At 35.6% G+C, this 17,224-nt stretch overlaps 3 protein-coding genes across 3 annotated transcripts; 1 reads left to right on the top strand and 2 right to left on the bottom strand.

Moving 5' to 3' along the window:
- Window positions 1-6,206: 6,206 nt before the first annotated feature.
- On the top strand, window positions 6,207-10,687 carry LOC102619896 (translocase of chloroplast 159, chloroplastic). Its single transcript, XM_006479864.4, has one exon. The coding sequence runs from the start codon at window positions 6,451-6,453 to the stop codon at window positions 10,450-10,452; it is 4,002 nt and encodes a 1,333-aa protein (XP_006479927.1). The 5' UTR covers window positions 6,207-6,450; the 3' UTR covers window positions 10,453-10,687.
- A 1,347-nt stretch (window positions 10,688-12,034) lies between these two features.
- Window positions 12,035-13,190, bottom strand: LOC102619601 (stress-related protein). The gene is made up of 3 exons (XM_006479863.3): window positions 13,028-13,190; window positions 12,712-12,939; window positions 12,035-12,630 (listed from the first exon to the last, which is right to left on the bottom strand). The coding sequence occupies exons 1-3, from the start codon at window positions 13,061-13,063 to the stop codon at window positions 12,211-12,213; spliced, it is 684 nt and encodes a 227-aa protein (XP_006479926.1). The 5' UTR covers window positions 13,064-13,190; the 3' UTR covers window positions 12,035-12,210.
- A 677-nt stretch (window positions 13,191-13,867) lies between these two features.
- On the bottom strand, window positions 13,868-16,436 carry LOC102619115 (uncharacterized). Its single transcript, XM_006479861.4, has 4 exons — window positions 16,070-16,436; window positions 15,823-15,854; window positions 14,715-14,903; window positions 13,868-14,417 (listed from the first exon to the last, which is right to left on the bottom strand). The coding sequence occupies exons 1-4, from the start codon at window positions 16,311-16,313 to the stop codon at window positions 14,100-14,102; spliced, it is 783 nt and encodes a 260-aa protein (XP_006479924.1). The 5' UTR covers window positions 16,314-16,436; the 3' UTR covers window positions 13,868-14,099.
- Window positions 16,437-17,224: the final 788 nt, after the last annotated feature.

The raw sequence follows: 17,224 nt of genomic DNA, 5'->3' as shown, positions 1-17,224 counted from the left end.
TATTATAGGTACAATATAAGTGATTGGAAATTTTTACAAAAGAAAAATAAGGGCATGTTATAGTTATACTGATATTTATAAAAATAATTTCATATTTATGATATAATTTAAAAAGCTTGGATTACATAAATATTTTGAGCTTTTTTTTTTATACCATGTATAACATAATATATTACAAGTTGACGAATAGTTGCATAAAATATGTCAAGACCCATTGAATGCTTTGTGAAGGAGAGTGTTTGAGAAAACTAAAATATCCACGCACACAATAATAATAATAATAATAATAATAATAATAATAATAAAATGGAATAATAAGACCGCAAAACTACGTGTGAATTAATCGCCGTCGTATGTGATTAAAACAATGAAGTCAATGTCATTGTTAAATTAAATAATGCGTGAATAATCACGGTTAAGTGAAGGACAAGTGGGACGGTTCACTTAGCTGCTAGCAGCTGGTTGCTACTTGCTGCTTGCAAATTGGTAGCCCATATGGAAGGTTCAACTTTCGCAACCACCTTGGCGTCATGCACTATACAACCTGCCGACCTCAATGAGTGTCTCAAGTTTTCTCGTACTAAGATGGGTGATATCATTACCTGACATTACTTGCTTAATTCATAATTTTAACATTATTCCCACTGTTTTATGGGATTCTTACCATTTTTATTATTTATTGTCAAAATAGTATTACAGTATATTTATAGTTAAAATTTTTAGTTTGCATAATTTGTTGTTTTTTTAAAGTGAATATTGGAATACAATGTGTATGTTGTGATGGAATGCAGAAAGTACGATGAAAATAATTATATAATGAAATGAATAGTTGATATTGGGATTTTTTATCACTTAAGAGTTGATATTGCAGTTTGCATATATGTGTGTGTCTGTGCGCGCACGTTTCTCACATTTTTTTAATTAAGAAAATGGTGGCTTAATGAATCTCCTAGCAGAAATTTTCAAAATAGTATTACAGTATATTTATAGTTAAAATTTTTAGTTTGCATAATTTGTTGTTTTTTTAAAGTGAATATTGGAATACAATGTGTATGTTGTGATGGAATGCAGAAAGTACGATGAAAATAATTATATAATGAAATGAATAGTTGATATTGGGATTTTTTATCACTTAAGAGTTGATATTGCAGTTTGCATATATGTGTGTGTCTGTGCGCGCACGTTTCTCACATTTTTTTAATTAAGAAAATGGTGGCTTAATGAATCTCCTAGCAGAAATTTTAGTTCTATACCAGGAACATGAATAAGTAAAAAGTAGTGCTAGATTTGTGAAAATAGTAGCAGGATCTTTAGTACTACTACTACAGCAGAGCACTTGAAGTCTATAGAGCCCATTAGTCCTGCGGACAAAAGATAAGTCTAGGAGAATAATAATATTTTACCCTCTTTAATTTCTCTCATTAACCCCCACTTTTTTATTTGAACTTAAAATGACTAAAATATCTATCACAACCAATAGATTCTTTAGGTTTTTTTTTTTTTTTTGAAGTCTGTTATACACAGATATTACTGACATTACATCAGACATTACAATTAATATTTACAATCATACTATATAACTGGGACCACCATCATACATTGACACACTGAAGTATATGCCCAGATATTTTAAACCCTCTCTAATATTCGAGGGGTGCCTGCTCCACTCACATTTCGTAAGGAAGAGACTGTCTCCACTCAATTAATTAATAATTAAGGAAGAACTGAAACTAACCTCCATAATGCTCTTATGGAGGCTCGAACCCTTGCACTCAACATTGTAAGTGCAAGGCTTCTCCCATTGGACCAAAGGCCCATTGGTTAGATTCTTTAGGTTAAAGATCGAAGATTAGCATGTTTTCTTCCATTTTCTCTCTTTTCGACGACAACACCAACACCAACAATTTGACACTTATTTAACTTTGGAATTGGAATTTGAACATTTATTGACATGGCAAATGGTAAAGATTACTGTTGCTACTGTTGTTGTAAATAATTATAATTAATATCTGTAAGTAATTAATAGTTCTCTTTAAAAAATATAATTTGTGCTTTTATTACTTTTTTATTAATAGACTGAGTATGAGACAAAAAATAAAATTAAAAACAATAACTATTACGATTATTAAGGGTAATTTTAAAATAAATGAGATTATTTAAAAAGTGGGGGTTAATAAGATAAAATAAAGAAGTCAAATATTATTACTCGATCATGGACTATGTAGGAGATGGTGTGGAAAAGTTCAAATTCAATCACCGCAAGCCCTTGTGAGACCACGGTTCTGATGCTTAGTTAAAGCATAGTCTAGTTCTAGAGGTATAAAGATCTAAAAACTTGATCTAAAGAGACATGGATATGCATAATATACGGTATCATCCATTAAGATAAAATTATGCTATAAATAGTACGCCCTCTTCATATCAAAGAGGACAAGATACCCATAACAATAAAACAATTATTTATTTTTAATAGTGAAAGTATTATATTCATCTTCGTGAATATAAGCGAAGTATTAAATTACGTTAAATTTTGTGTCTCATTTATTATATCATTTGCACTTTTTTAAAAATCTATGCATCAATAAAGTTAATTGAAAATAATTAAGGGTCGCTGTTAGAATTGTTATCTGGTTGTAAGTATTAGTAGAAATCTGATTATAGTATACTAGTATTTAAAAAAAAAAGTAAATTGAAAATAATTCCATGCCCCTAATAAAAGTTGTAAAGTGTAGACATCTTGGACTAGCGATCATTTGAAAAATGCTTGGTAGTCACGCAAGATTATTCCATGTTACCGTAATAGACGTTCATATGCTACAGTCGATCGACACTGCATGATATGTTTTTTTTTTTTTCCCTGTGGTCACAAATCTAGCATGCCAATCCGTAAGTCGTGCCGGCGCCCACCAATCCACACAATGTTGACTAGGAAATGGATAATTCTTGAAAAAACTAAAAAAAGGATTTGAGTGCCTTCAAAAAAGTAAAGAAAAATAAAAGTGGGAACACATTCACATCACATGGACCTTACAAAGTGTCGAAGGAATCACGCAGACTTCTTAATCATGCATCGGTTCTTTTATGATGAAGTGTAATCATTGCCCCGTTTACGAGGAGTTAATAATCAAGGCAGACAGATTAATCAAATCAATAGCCAAAAGTTTGACCAAGAAGCTATTAAATTCATATAATATATAAAGGCCGGTTGAATAAATTGTAGTAAATATACTAAAAAAAGGCAAAAGTCGTATACGTGTATTCAAACATTTTTTTAATTCAGCAGTTGATGTAATGTCCTAAATCTGGTTCGTCGCGAGCTTGTTAAAAACAAGAGTACATGATGAGGCCATTTTTGGGCCAGGTATAGAAGAAGCTCTCTGCAGGCCGACGGCTTATGTCAAAGATCTTGGCCCAATGGATCCCGACACTGTAGCATTAAAAAATGTCAAAACATGTTGCTGTTTTTTTTTTTTAAAGTTAAAAGAATTATATAAACTAATGTATATATGACATGTATAACTGAATTAAAAATAATAATCACTTTTATAGTGGTTTTTTAAAATAAATATACATATGTTATAACATTGTTTGCTTATTGTATGACTAACATGACATTGCTGATGTATTTTAAAATTTCTCATAAGTCAAACTCTTAGGGAGGAGAAGGTACTCAGTGCTCGTAAAATATTATTTTTTATTCATTCATTGCTCTATATATATATATATATATATATATAAATTATCATGATTGGTTGAAGTATACACATGATAAGTCATTAATGGTTAAATACTAATATTTTAAGAGCATCTAAAACTTTTTCCTTCATGGAGAAGGTTGTTCCTTATTATTGAAGTTAGAGTTGGTCCAAAAATATGTTTTCATTTTATTGCCAATCTGAATGGATAACTTGTTTTGAATATTTAATCAGATAAATTTACTTACACACACACATATATATATTAATATAGCTTTGAAAAGAAAATTAGTAGTTTTAGAATACCTCCAATTTTCAATCAAACAAATGAGCATTTGTCGTGGTTTACACTTAATAGATAGAAATAAACTAAACTTGCGAAGTTAAAACCACAAGTAGTGCTGTAGTAAATGGATGGAGTGGGGGTCATGGGCTCATTGAAGGTCGAAGATAATTGTGGTAGATGTTGGTCGTCGCGGCAATTAGAGGCCAACCATTTGTAGATGAGGAACAAGAGAGGATGACTATTAACACGTACCTCACCACCAGAAAACAACAGCGAGTCTGTACAAAAGCGTCCGCAACCAAACAAACTCTCCTTTGATTTCTAATCCTCAGCGTTATCCTTTTCCTTTGATTTCAACCAAACAAGACAATATTTCATTTCAGTGGCGCTACACAAAACCCTAATCTGTTTTTGGATCTTTGACTGTACTAAGATATTATTATCTGCCTTTTTTTTTCTTTTTCTTTTTTTGATATTAGAGACTATAAAATTTGAAATACTGGGAAAAAAAAAAAAAAAGAGGCGTTCGTCGATGCTACACTTCTGTTAGTTATGGAAGTTTGCCAACAGTCATGTACTTTTTTTTTGTGGGTACTACTAGATAAAATTCTTTAATTTTTTTTTTTAATGCAAAACATTAATTAAATTTTAAATAACAGTTCTCTTTAGTGATTCGCTTTGAATTTAGTTTAGTTGACAGCCTCTCACCATAACTATATTTTGGCATTTAACTGCCTTCTTTTTTAATTTTTTATCAGTCCATAATTATTTTTACTGATTTTAGCGTATCAGTTGACAAGCTCTTTTCCTTCCAATTATTTTTACTGATTTTAGCCTCATCACTGTGAGCTAATAATTCATGGGGGGAGATGCCAATTGTATTGGACATAAATACGCATATTACTTAGGGATGACAATGGGAAGGAGAGGGGAGAAGATTGATCTTCCCGTACCCATTCTTAATATTCTAAATATATCTCCGTCTCCTCCTCATCCCCTACAAAATTGCTTTAAGAAATTCTCGTCCCCACTTCGAATAATAATAGGGGATCTCCGATGGTCCCCGATTCTTGAATAACTGATATATTTTTAATTTTTTATTTTAATTTAATCATATTAAAATAAAAAAATTCAAATAAAAATAAAGTTTGACAATATCTCTTACATTAACATTAATCCATTACAAAAGTCACATTACAAAGTATAAATCACCATAATAATTATTTTCGTCAATCTTCATAATCCTACAATTGAAAAAAAAATTACTTTTATATCAACAATGAGATAAATGAAATAAATATAGATACTTAATCAATATTTTTAATAAAAGTATTTACCTCTTACGCCTCCTGCTCCTCTTGTTATTCCTCAAGAAATGTGGCAAATTGAGAAATAGTCACAGATTTCAAATTTAAAACAATAAAAATAATATAAGTAATGTAACTTCTAAGTGAAAATATTAATAATTATATAACATAATTACAATGTAAAATAAACTAATACTGCCATTGTAAGCTTGTAGTCAACTTTGACAACACATTAAAGCTTTCAATGTGCTTGAATGAAGCGTGTTGCGGTGCTAAAAGCTTATTCGGAAGCAACAGTTGTAATTAGAATTGTCAAAATATCCCTATCCCTTCATCAAATAAAAAATTAAGTAAAAAATTATTCACATCATTTTCTCGAATAAGAAACTAGATAAAAAATTATCTATGTATCCTCTTCGAATGGAGAAAATTCTTGAAGGTACTTATTCTTGTAGGGATTTCTATCATCCCTAAATTATTATCGTGTCAAGGTATAAACTTATAAAGGAAGTTTTGGTATAATTTGATACAAGATATTAGTAGATTTATAATATAAAATAATTAGAAAAATAATTATGAAGTTGACAGGTTAAATTGCTTATTCTTTTAGTATGAAACGAATCTTAAACCACCACACAAAAATTAACGTGTTTCCAGAATTTTCAATGAAAGAACTAGAACTAGTTTAGTAACCAGACCCCCCCACAAAAAAACAAAATCTGCCTAAAATATCATACCGTTTGCGTTAAACATAAAAAATAGCCCATTTAGATAAATAAATAAATAAATATATATATATATATATATATATATATATAGATATATATCAGTGGGGCAATTAGGTCATTACATGATCCTCACAAACATCGAATCCTCCGACTGAAAGCCCACCCAAACTCACTCGTGCGGTCCTATAAAAACCCCTGACACGAACCCAAAAAAAGAAAAAAAACCACAACGCAAACGACGTAACCTTATCTTCGACTTTCTTCATCATCGCACAGCAAGCTCCCTCCCCACAACTTTGCATCCCTTCAAACCCAACCCAAGCCCTCACACGCCCACCAATTTGGAAAATAAATAAATAAATAAAAGATAAAACCCACCAAACAAAACAGAAACCCTAAACCAACGCAACAGCAATCAGCTTACCTTTACTTCAATGGACTCTTACAAGACTTCTGCTCCAGAAACGATGTCGTATCAGTCAGGTTTTTCATCTTCTCCCCTTTCCTACGATAGTAATAATAACAATAGCGATTACGATAATTCAGTGAAGAATTTGGGATTGGAGGGTGATAATAATAGCAAAATTAACGGTACTGGTGGTGGTGGTGGTGTTAGTGATGGTGAGTCTGAGAATGGGGAGTTTTTGAGTGGAGATGAGGGGTTTGAAACGGCGTCAGAGAAGCCTGTTGTAGCTGAGGAAACCGTAGAGCAACCTGCTGAAGAGGATTTTAATGATGCCCCTTCTGTGGATTCTTCGGAGTTTTCTATGCCTGACAGTGTTCAGAACGTGCGTGAGAATGATAATGATGAAAAAGATGTCATGGGGGATTCGGAGGTTAGGGTTTTGAAGGAGGAACAGGGGGAGTGGAAGGAGCCGCTTGGTGATGGTGATAAGGGTTTGAAGGTGATTTTGGATGAGGGATCTGTGAAGCAGCTTGAAATTGAGGGTGTGGATGGTTCTGGTGAAAATGAGGGTTTAAGAGAGGATACGACTTCAAGTGAGTTTTTGTCTGTTGAGGGTGGAAAAAGTGAGGTTCTTTACGGTGAAAAGTCTATGGAAAATAAGGAAGACAATGTGGCGGCTGAATTTGAAGCTGAGGGTGTGAAGCTTACTGGTGGAGGGAGCTCGGTGGTGGAAGCTGTTAGTGTTCATACATTGAATTCCGGAGTAGCTGTGGTTGGGGGTTTAGAGGGAATTAAGGACGTTGAGATTAAAGGGATGGAGGTCCCTGATGAGCAGAATGTGAGCTTGGAAAATGGGTTTGGTAAAATTAATCATGTTAACGAAGTGGTGGAATCAGAACCAGTTCCACTGGAAAGTAAGTCGGAGAAGAATTTTGAGTCTCCAACAAATGAGGATGCTAGAACATCAGAAGTGCAGCCTGGGGAACTGGAAGTTGATGTTGCTGTTGTGTCTAACGATGAGAGTTCAGTTACCACTAATGTTGCTGTTGACAATGAGGTAAAAGCAGTTTCAATCAGTGAGCCAACTAGTGAGACAAAGTCTGAATTTGAAGCCAAGCAGACAGTGGTTGACTTGGATGGAGCTGCTGATGCAGTTGAAAATGGGTCCAGTGCCGTGGTAGATGAGGGGCTTGCAGAAGGAACTCAGGTTGCGAACTTTGCTGCTGAATCTATGCAGACTAAAGCAGCTTCTGAGGCTGAACGTTTAGAAAATGAGCAGACCATTGTGAGTGCTCACAGTGAGAAACTGGAAGATGAGAAGTCGGGCAAATTGCATACAGCCGAATCTGCAGAAGTGAGTAAAATTTCAAATGCTGAAGTTACTCTGGAAGCTGAGGAAGGACACCGGCATCAAGATGAGGAGGATGAGATTGAAGGCTCAGATTCCGATGGTATGATATTTGGAAGCTCTGAAGCAGCTAAACAATTCCTGGAAGAACTGGAACAAGCATCAGGTGTTGGTTCTCAATCAGGTGCTGAAAGTTCTCGTGATCATTCACAGAGAATTGACGGTCAGATTCTCAGTGATTCAGATGAAGAAGTAGACACTGATGAGGAAGGGGAGGGGAAAGAGTTATTTGATTCTGCTGCATTGGCAGCTTTATTGAAAGCAGCAGCAGGTGCAGACTCCAATGGTGGCAATATCACTATAACATCACAAGATGGATCAAAGCTCTTCTCTGTTGAACGTCCTGCTGGTTTGGGGACCTCACTTCGTACTTTGAAGCCTGCTCCACGGCCGAATCGTACTAATCTTTTTACTTCTTCCAGACTCGCAACTGGGGGGGAGACTGAGACCAACTTGAGTGAAGAAGAGAAAACAAAGCTGGAAAAGTTACAGCATTTAAGGGTGAAATTTCTGAGGCTTGTTCACAGACTAGGTTACTCTCCAGAAGATTCACTTGTCGGGCAGGTTCTGCACCGCTTGTCACTTATTGCAGGGAGGCAAACTGGTCAATTATTTAGCCTTGATGCTGCTAAGACAACAGCACTGCAGCTTGAAGCAGAGGAGAAAGATGATTTGAATTTCACCTTGAACATACTGGTCCTTGGGAAAACTGGTGTGGGCAAGAGTGCTACAATAAATTCTATTTTTGGGGAGGAGAAAACTTCCATCCATGCTTTTGAACCTGGCACAACTTCTGTCAAGGAGATAGTTGGAACAGTTGATGGGGTTAAGATCAGGGTCATTGACACTCCAGGTTTGAAATCTTCTGGTGTTGAACAGGGTGTCAATAGAAAAGTTTTGGCTTCTATTAAGAAGTTCACCAAGAAATGTGCCCCAGATATTGTTCTGTATGTTGATCGTCTGGACAGCCAAACCAGAGATCTTAATGATCTGCCATTGTTAAGATCAATCACTAATGCTCTTGGTACTCAAATTTGGCGTAGTGCCATAGTTACTCTGACCCATGGTGCTTCGGCACCTCCAGATGGGCCGTCAGGATCCCCCTTGAGTTATGAGATCTTTGTGGCCCAACGTTCCCATGTTGTTCAACAATCCATTGGGCAAGCTGTTGGTGATCTGCGTCTGATGAATCCAAGTTTGATGAATCCGGTATCTCTTGTTGAGAATCATCCTGCCTGTCGAAAGAATAGAGATGGCCAGAAGGTACTTCCTAATGGTCAAACTTGGAGGCCTCAGTTATTGTTGTTATGCTATTCAATGAAGATCTTATCTGAAGCAAGTTCTCTTGCAAAACCTCAAGAGTCATTTGACCACCGAAAACTGTTTGGCTTTCGTGTTCGTTCACCTCCACTTCCATACTTGTTGTCTTGGCTGTTGCAATCTCGCACACACCCAAAACTCCCCACTGATCAGGGCGGTGATAATGCTGATTCTGATATTGAATTGGCTGACTTGTCTGATTCTGATCAAGAAGAAGAAGAGGATGAATATGATCTGCTTCCACCATTCAAACCTCTGAGGAAAGCTCAAATTGCTAAGCTTAGTAAGGAACAAAAGAAGGCGTATTTTGAGGAGTATGATTACCGGGTGAAACTCCTTCAGAAAAAGCAGTGGAGAGAGGAGTTGAGAAGAATGAGAGAGATGAAGAAGAGAGGAAATGCTGCTACTGAAGATTATGGTTATGTGGGGGAAGATGTTGATCAGGAGAATGGAAGTTCAGCTGCCGTGCCAGTGCCATTGCCTGATATGGTCTTGCCTCAGTCCTTTGATGGTGATAATCCAGCTTACAGGTATCGGTTCTTGGAGCCAAATTCACAGTTTTTGGCAAGGCCAGTGTTGGACGGCCATGGTTGGGACCATGATTGTGGGTATGATGGTGTCAACGTTGAACACAGTTTGGCAATTGCTAGTCGGTTTCCAGCGGCCGTTACTGTTCAAGTCACAAAGGATAAGAAAGAGTTCAACCTTCATTTGGATTCTTCAATTGCTGCAAAGCTAGGCGAGAATGGATCTAGTATGGCTGGCTTTGACATCCAAAATGTTGGGAAGCAACTTGCTTACATCCTCAGAGGGGAGACCAAATTCAAAAATTTCAAGAGGAACAAGACAGCTATTGGAGCCTCTGTTACATTTTTAGGTGAAAATGTGGCTACTGGTTTGAAACTCGAGGATCAGATTGCCCTTGGGAAACGCTTAATGCTGGTGGGTAGTACTGGGACCATCCGATCTCAGGGTGATTCTGCATATGGAGCGAATTTGGAGGTGAAGCTCAGGGAAGCAGACTTTCCGATTGGCCAGGATCAATCCTCATTGGGGTTGTCTTTAGTGAAATGGAGAGGGGACTTGGCCTTGGGTGCCAACCTTCAGTCACAATTTTCCGTTGGACGAAGTTCTAAGATGGCTATTCGTGCAGGATTGAACAACAAACTCAGCGGCCAAATTTCTGTCCGAACTAGCAGCTCAGATCAACTTCAGATTGCACTTCTGGGTATCCTTCCGGTTGCCATGACAATTTATAAAAGCATTCGACCTGGGGCCAGTGAGAATTACTCAATGTACTAGGTTCCCTCTCAATTTTTGTTGCCGCCTTTTGACTACTCTGAAAGTGCATCATGAATTAGGTTGTCTCTTAAGCATAATTTAGTTGTATTTTGCATTTTCTTGAATAATGGTTATATATTTATTTGGTATGGAGCATATTGCCATTAGAGGTTCGTGTTAATTTTGCAAACGGATTGTATTGAATTCATGAGGTAATCTGGATAAATTCACTGTTTATTTAACAGTTTTTCCCTGATTTACTGTGGTGTTAAAATTATACTATATCTATTGAGAAAAAGTGTCTTCTACGGTTTGGATTCTCTGATATTTCTGTTAGGAAATTGTTTACTAGCTATTTATTTTATAATTATGCTGAATCAGAGTGAGTTTTAGCTTTGGTAGTGGGCCTTCTTTTTATCGTCGTTGATACTGGAGCTAAGAAGCCATTCAAGTATGTTCTTCTAGTTGTTTTCCACGGTAAGAAATTTATTATCTTTCATGAAGCAGGCAAACGCACGTACAAACACCATACAAATACTGCTTGTCAATTTTCTAGACTCAGCAATCTCTGCTTGTGATTAGCAAGTGAGAAAGAGAATTCCAAAATCTAATAATTTTCTTGTACTACTGTAGTACTGATTGTAGATGTCAAAATGGATGAGGAAGCAACAAATATGAAGATACCCCTCCACTGCTATCATTTTTTTTTTTAATTTTCTGATGCATTGGCCTTCCAGGCTTCCATTCCCTTACAAAGCATCGTCACATATTGCAGCTTTATTTCTTGGTCTCTACAGACTATTCTAGTTTTCTTGTCTTAGAATTGGATATTTGCCGTGCGGATGTCGTACTATTTCCTATATGCAATCTTCCCACCGAATTTCGATCCGAGGAAATGTCATGCTGAATCAACTACCTTTTACCTCATATGTCCACAACTCAAACGTTAGATTTGAGAGTTTCTGAATTTTCTTGGCAGATATTGAGCACAACATATTGTTTATGTTTAAAAGAAATTAGCTAGACGTAAAGAGCGACTAAAATATCTAAACAGAAGAGTTTTCACCGAAATTTTTTTACATGTGTGTATAACATAGTAATTATTTAGCAAGAATTATGTTGCATTAGAGTATATATTTTTGTTATTATCTTTTAGCTTATCCCTTAAATAAGAAATATTTCATTAAAAATTTCTCATTAAAATATACATATATTTATATTTTTGTAATTAATTTTCAACAAATGAATGATTATCTCTCAACTTATCTCGCCCTCTCTACTTTTTAATTAATATTATTTATTCCCTAATTTTTTTTAAAAAATAATTAATTAATTAAAAAATAAAATATATTTCTTCCCTTAAGATCTTTCCATAGATTAACTAATTCAAATAATGACACATAATTAAATCTCAAATTAAAATTAAGTAGAATTATCACAAAAAGTAAAGCCACGATAACTATCAACGACAATTATTCATTCATAAAACTTAATAAAAACTAATATTGAAACTCTTTATAAGTTGGTAAAAATGATGAATCGATGAATTGACATTTTTTTAATAATAATTTTAAAAATAATAAGATAAATTAAAAAGTGATAATTTAAGAGGGAGAAGTATCATAATTTCATAACTTCATCGTTGCCTAAGTTCTAGTCCAACAATCGTCACATCAAAAATGCGGGAAAAACCAAAGCCATGAAATACACTGATTAAATAAAAAAAAAAGCAAACAGCACTTCAGTACAAGCAAAGCACGATCCAAAATCGAACGGCTATCACTGTGCCGAAACTGTCTCTATTTTCCCATCAATCGGAACAGTGGGCGTGGGTCCCTCGTCAAACACCTTAGCAATCCTCTCTGTTGGAATCAACGGTAGATAAGTTGCGATAGGATATCCCCTCTCTTCCGTACAACGAACCAGTTGATTATACTTCTCAGACCAGCAAGCAGCCGTGGGTATCACGATCTGAGCCACTTGCGGGAAGACCGGAAGCCGATTCAGCCAGCGCCAAGCCGACAAAGCGTACTGCTCGGCCACCTGCTCGTACTTACTATACATGCTGTTCATAATCGTTGTCGCAGCGTCAACCACACCGACGCGCTGAACCTCAGAAGCCATGGCTCGTGCCTGGCTCGATGCCTGCTTCACTAGTGAAGGCACGTGCCTCTCTAATTCTCCCAGAGATTCCTCCACCTGCATGCAATACATGTGACCAGAAATTGAATTCCCAGACCAAAAAGAAAAAGAAAAGGAAAAAAATTCCTGTAACCGGACCTTGCGATCGACGAACTCGAGAAGTTCAAACGGAACGTCGTGGAGATCCTCATAAACGGGGCCGAGAACGGTTTTCACGGTTGCCTCAACGGCTTGGACGCCCGGTTTAAGCGGGCCGGAGATTTCTTTGGCGTATTCGTATACAGTTGAAAAGCACACTATAATGTAGATCGCTGCTACTTGTACGAAATCCAAATACTTCAATCTTTTCTCATCTGCTTCAGTCCTCTGCCAATAATCATCATTCTTTCGCTACGTAAATAGAGATTAAGAAAAGCAAATGAAAAAGCATTTGAGTATAGACAAACGAAATTACCATCTCCGTAAGCTGTTTGGCTTCTGAATCCGACATTTTGCACAGAGCACTCTCTTTGGAAATCGATTTTGCGATATTTCTTGAAAGATATTTAACTCGAAAGGAGTTTCTTCGAATGTAACGAAAAGGCTGAAATGGAGCGTTGAAACGACTCCATTTTTATAGAGATCACAACGATCTCTCTACGGGAAATCTACGGCTAGTTTCACTATACTCGCCACGTGGATGATAATGAGACGGTTGGATGAGGTCAAAGTAGTCAATCTCTTAATGTCTTGCCTTTGCGGATTAGATGAACTCGACGGCTTTCATTAAGCGTGGGAACAACGCGTGTCCTGAAGCTGCCACGTGGACGGTGCCGGCGATTTTAGTGATGCAATAATAATTGGTTTTTACGTGTCGAGATGGGGGTGACGGGAAGATAAATGTTTAATTCCTGGCACTGGCACGGATGGCTATGCACCTCCGTTGGCACGAGAATCAAGATGGTTAGCCTGACATTCACGTCCTTGTCTCTTGATTCTCTTGGTTTCGTCTCGTGAACGTTTCTTGACAAGGGAAGAATCAGCTGCAACCAGATGCACGCAATACGGCAATCCGGTGGTATACATGTTTGTTTTGAGAAAAAAGTGTTATGGTAAACAATTTTAAAGTGCTAATTTTCCCAAACCTTCTGTTAGTTAATCAGATTCAGTTGACGTAGCCAAACTAAAATCTTTTTTTTTTTATTGTAATTGAACGACAGTCGCAATTGATCATCATTAATGATAACATTTATACAGAGCTACTGCATCATCAATGATAAATTCATGGAAATTTAGATATTTGACTGGAGAGAAATAAGAAATCGAATTGGTTGCTAAAGCATAATTTTGGTTGGTAATTGAGACGTGCACGACGGCTTACAATTAGAGATTGGAAGCATCCAATACAGTGGATATAGGTAGTCACCTCAATTTCTAATGATGTTGTAATGCACGCATTACGCACCTTCTATTGGTTTTGCAAAGAATAAACTTGAATATGAAAGAACAAATATATGCGCCACCGCCAAAATTTGAATGTAAAGCTGCTACTCGACATGGCAAAGCTTTCGCATGGTTATGGAAGTTCGCTTTTTCTGATTTAGCTCTTCCCCTTCCCACATCTGAAAACCCTGTTTGCGATTTATCTCGTGCTTCCAAAGGTAGCGAGCTTCTCCGGACATTATAACTAAAGATCCTGGAGTCAAGTAAACTGGAATCTTTACCGCATGTGGGTTATCTATTCTTCCCTCTCCAGTCGCAGAGGCTTCTTTGACTTGGGTGAAATGCATCACACATGATGACTCTAGGGAGACAATGGCAATTCCATCCTCGAACCGCATTAGGTCAACATGCGGACAGATGCCCTAATCATGGAAGAGCATCAACATTAAAAACTCATACATTTCAACTTCTCATGCATTGCAAGTGCACGAAAGATATGCTAATTGCCAAAATGAAAAGTTGTAAATAGATAATAACTGAATTAAAAAATAAGTGACACCTTGATTTAAAGAATTAAAATAAGTTATGCAGTATTCACAATCTCAAAGGTTTGTAGATATATGTTTTATTCAGAAATTAAATTGAGACCTTGAAAATATTATCTACCTGGGGAACCTGTATTGCTAACAAGACGAACAAATCAGAGAGTCACATCGTACCTCACCTGGTTGGTAAACATTTACAATTAATTGATCAAATAGTGGCTCTCTCCATAACAAATCTGATGGCAAAATGCAGACGTCCTTGTCCCCATCATTTATAGGCAAGTCATCACTGAGAAGAACTTCCTCACGGATAGAATCAGAAAGTTTGGTTGCCCACATCGGAAGGTCTCCAAATCTCATAATCTGCAAAGAACACGTTTAAAAAAAAAATGATCTCAGAAAGCAATGGCATCACATAAATATATATATATTTTATAAATGTACTTTCAGAAATCAGAAATCAGAAATCATGCTCTGTTGGAAAATGTTTTAGCCTCCAAATAGACGACACTACAAACTATAGCTAATTACAGTTGAAAATGGAAATAGGTCAAACCAATCCAAGAAAAGGGTTTAATAACAGCACTCCGAGAACAGCTGGACATGTACAGTGTCAATTGCACATATTTTGTTTTTGTTCATTTTGGCCCTAGATCAACAAAAAGGAGTGAGCTAAAATTTTCAAATCCAGAAGAAAAAAGTCAGAATCTGGAATAAACTGAGACTGAAACCACAAACGAAAGAATATTGGATGTTGAATGAGACAGCTGACAGAACAATAATCGACAGAAATTTCGATAAATATAAATAAAACCCACAAAAGGAGATTTCTTCGACTTCATTAACATACATAGCTTGAAAAATGGAGGCATTTGCAGCCCTATCTCCAAACAGCCTAATTATGAATTATAAACTTACCAAGCACGAGCAGAAGAGCACATAATTGGGCAGCATCACCAGTTGTCACTAACTAATTGCAGATCTGCCTTCAGACCCATGTAAAATCAATATCTAACAATGTTATGAAAACACACCTTTATGCCTACTGGCTACTTCTCCCCCAACAGTACTATTGAAGCAGAACACTAACCAGTCACAGCACTAGAGATATACGGGACATTATGCTCTCTAAAACCAACCATTTAAACTACAACTAACTGACGGAATCAGCAGATTTAAAGATAAAGACAACCCCAATTTGTATTAACATTTCCAAATTTTAAATCCATCAGGTCCAAAAATAAAACTAATGGAATAACAGAAATGCTAGCTATCTACGCACCTGATTGTGAGAAGTATCGGTGAACCATCCTTCTGCAATCACAAATCACATGCCACGTCGTCGTCAGATGAGCATGATCAAAACAAAAAGCATACAGCCATCACTATCACTCTCAGCCATGCATGATGCATCAACGACAGAAATACTGTAGAGAAACTAAAAACAAGCCAAGCGATTTCATTCGTTCATATTTCATATAGCCGGATTGGGAATAAGTACAAACTAAAGGAAAAAGGAGGAAACGCACCGTTTTGGATTGCGGAGAGCAAATAAGATTGTTCTTCAGGGGAAAGAAAATCTCTGCATAAACATAATCCTCCGATTTCCTCAAACCGTTGCCAGCTGGATTTTTGACTGACATTTGACTGAGATCCATCCTCATCCGATGGAAATAGATCTTCTTCCAAATGCTGCTGTTGTTCATCATCTTCGGTGTCTGAGTCTGATGATCCCCCGAACACTTCTTCCAGGACTGTCTTCTGATCACTCATTTCTTCGGGGAAAGAAAGAGAGAATCTTCCAAAAACGATCTCAACGAAGCCTTTCAATTTCTCTGTTGCCCAAACTTAGCGCCTGTTTCTCATGGCTCGTCAAATTGACGCTCTTAATCTTAAAAATTTTTGTCAAAGCTTTTGTTATTATTTAATTTTTTAATAGAGTTTTAAAACTTAAATAAATTATTTTAGCTCAATTAAAAACATTTTAAATTTTAAATTTTGAGAATATAGGTTGGAAATTTTTTAATATTAAAATATTTAAAATATTCTTAATTTATTTAATTAGTTTATTATTTTTTATAATATTATTTTAAAAAATTTATCTATGAAAATAATTTTATATTTTTAATAAAAATTTGTCTTCACAATTAAATAATAAAAATATTTAGGTAAAAGCTTTACTTACGAAAACTTTACTAATAAAAATTCTATTTAAAAAAGTTTTATTTGAAAATTTATACTAAATTAAATTTTAATGCTCTCATCTAACTGGACAGGTTTAATTATTTATTTAATAGTCTTGTATGTAAAAAAATATATTATCTTATCAATAAATTAATTTAGAAAAATAATATTACCCTTATAATAAGAATTTTTATAAAGTACAAGGAGGTTGTATAATGTGAGAATAAAATGATTATGTTTAATTGTATGATATAATTTTAATTGAGTAAATTAGTTATTTACTAATCCATTGACTATTACATAGCTGGATCACAATTATATAGTAATATATTAAATTGATCTCTCTTTTATTTACGTTAACATAGCATATACAGTACAATAATAACTTCTCATCTAAAAAGTGTAAAGAAACCAAAAATGATTGATAAAATACATAAAGTACTAATTTTATGAAGAAACAAACAATATTAAAAAAATTACTTTACAAAACTGTCATAACT

This window comes from Citrus sinensis, chromosome 3 (genome assembly GCF_022201045.2).
Source record: "Citrus sinensis cultivar Valencia sweet orange chromosome 3, DVS_A1.0, whole genome shotgun sequence".
NCBI classification, from domain to species: domain Eukaryota; kingdom Viridiplantae; phylum Streptophyta; class Magnoliopsida; order Sapindales; family Rutaceae; genus Citrus; species Citrus sinensis.
The sequence above is the reverse complement of the archived record's forward strand: the minus strand, read 5'-3'. Positions and strand labels throughout refer to the sequence as shown.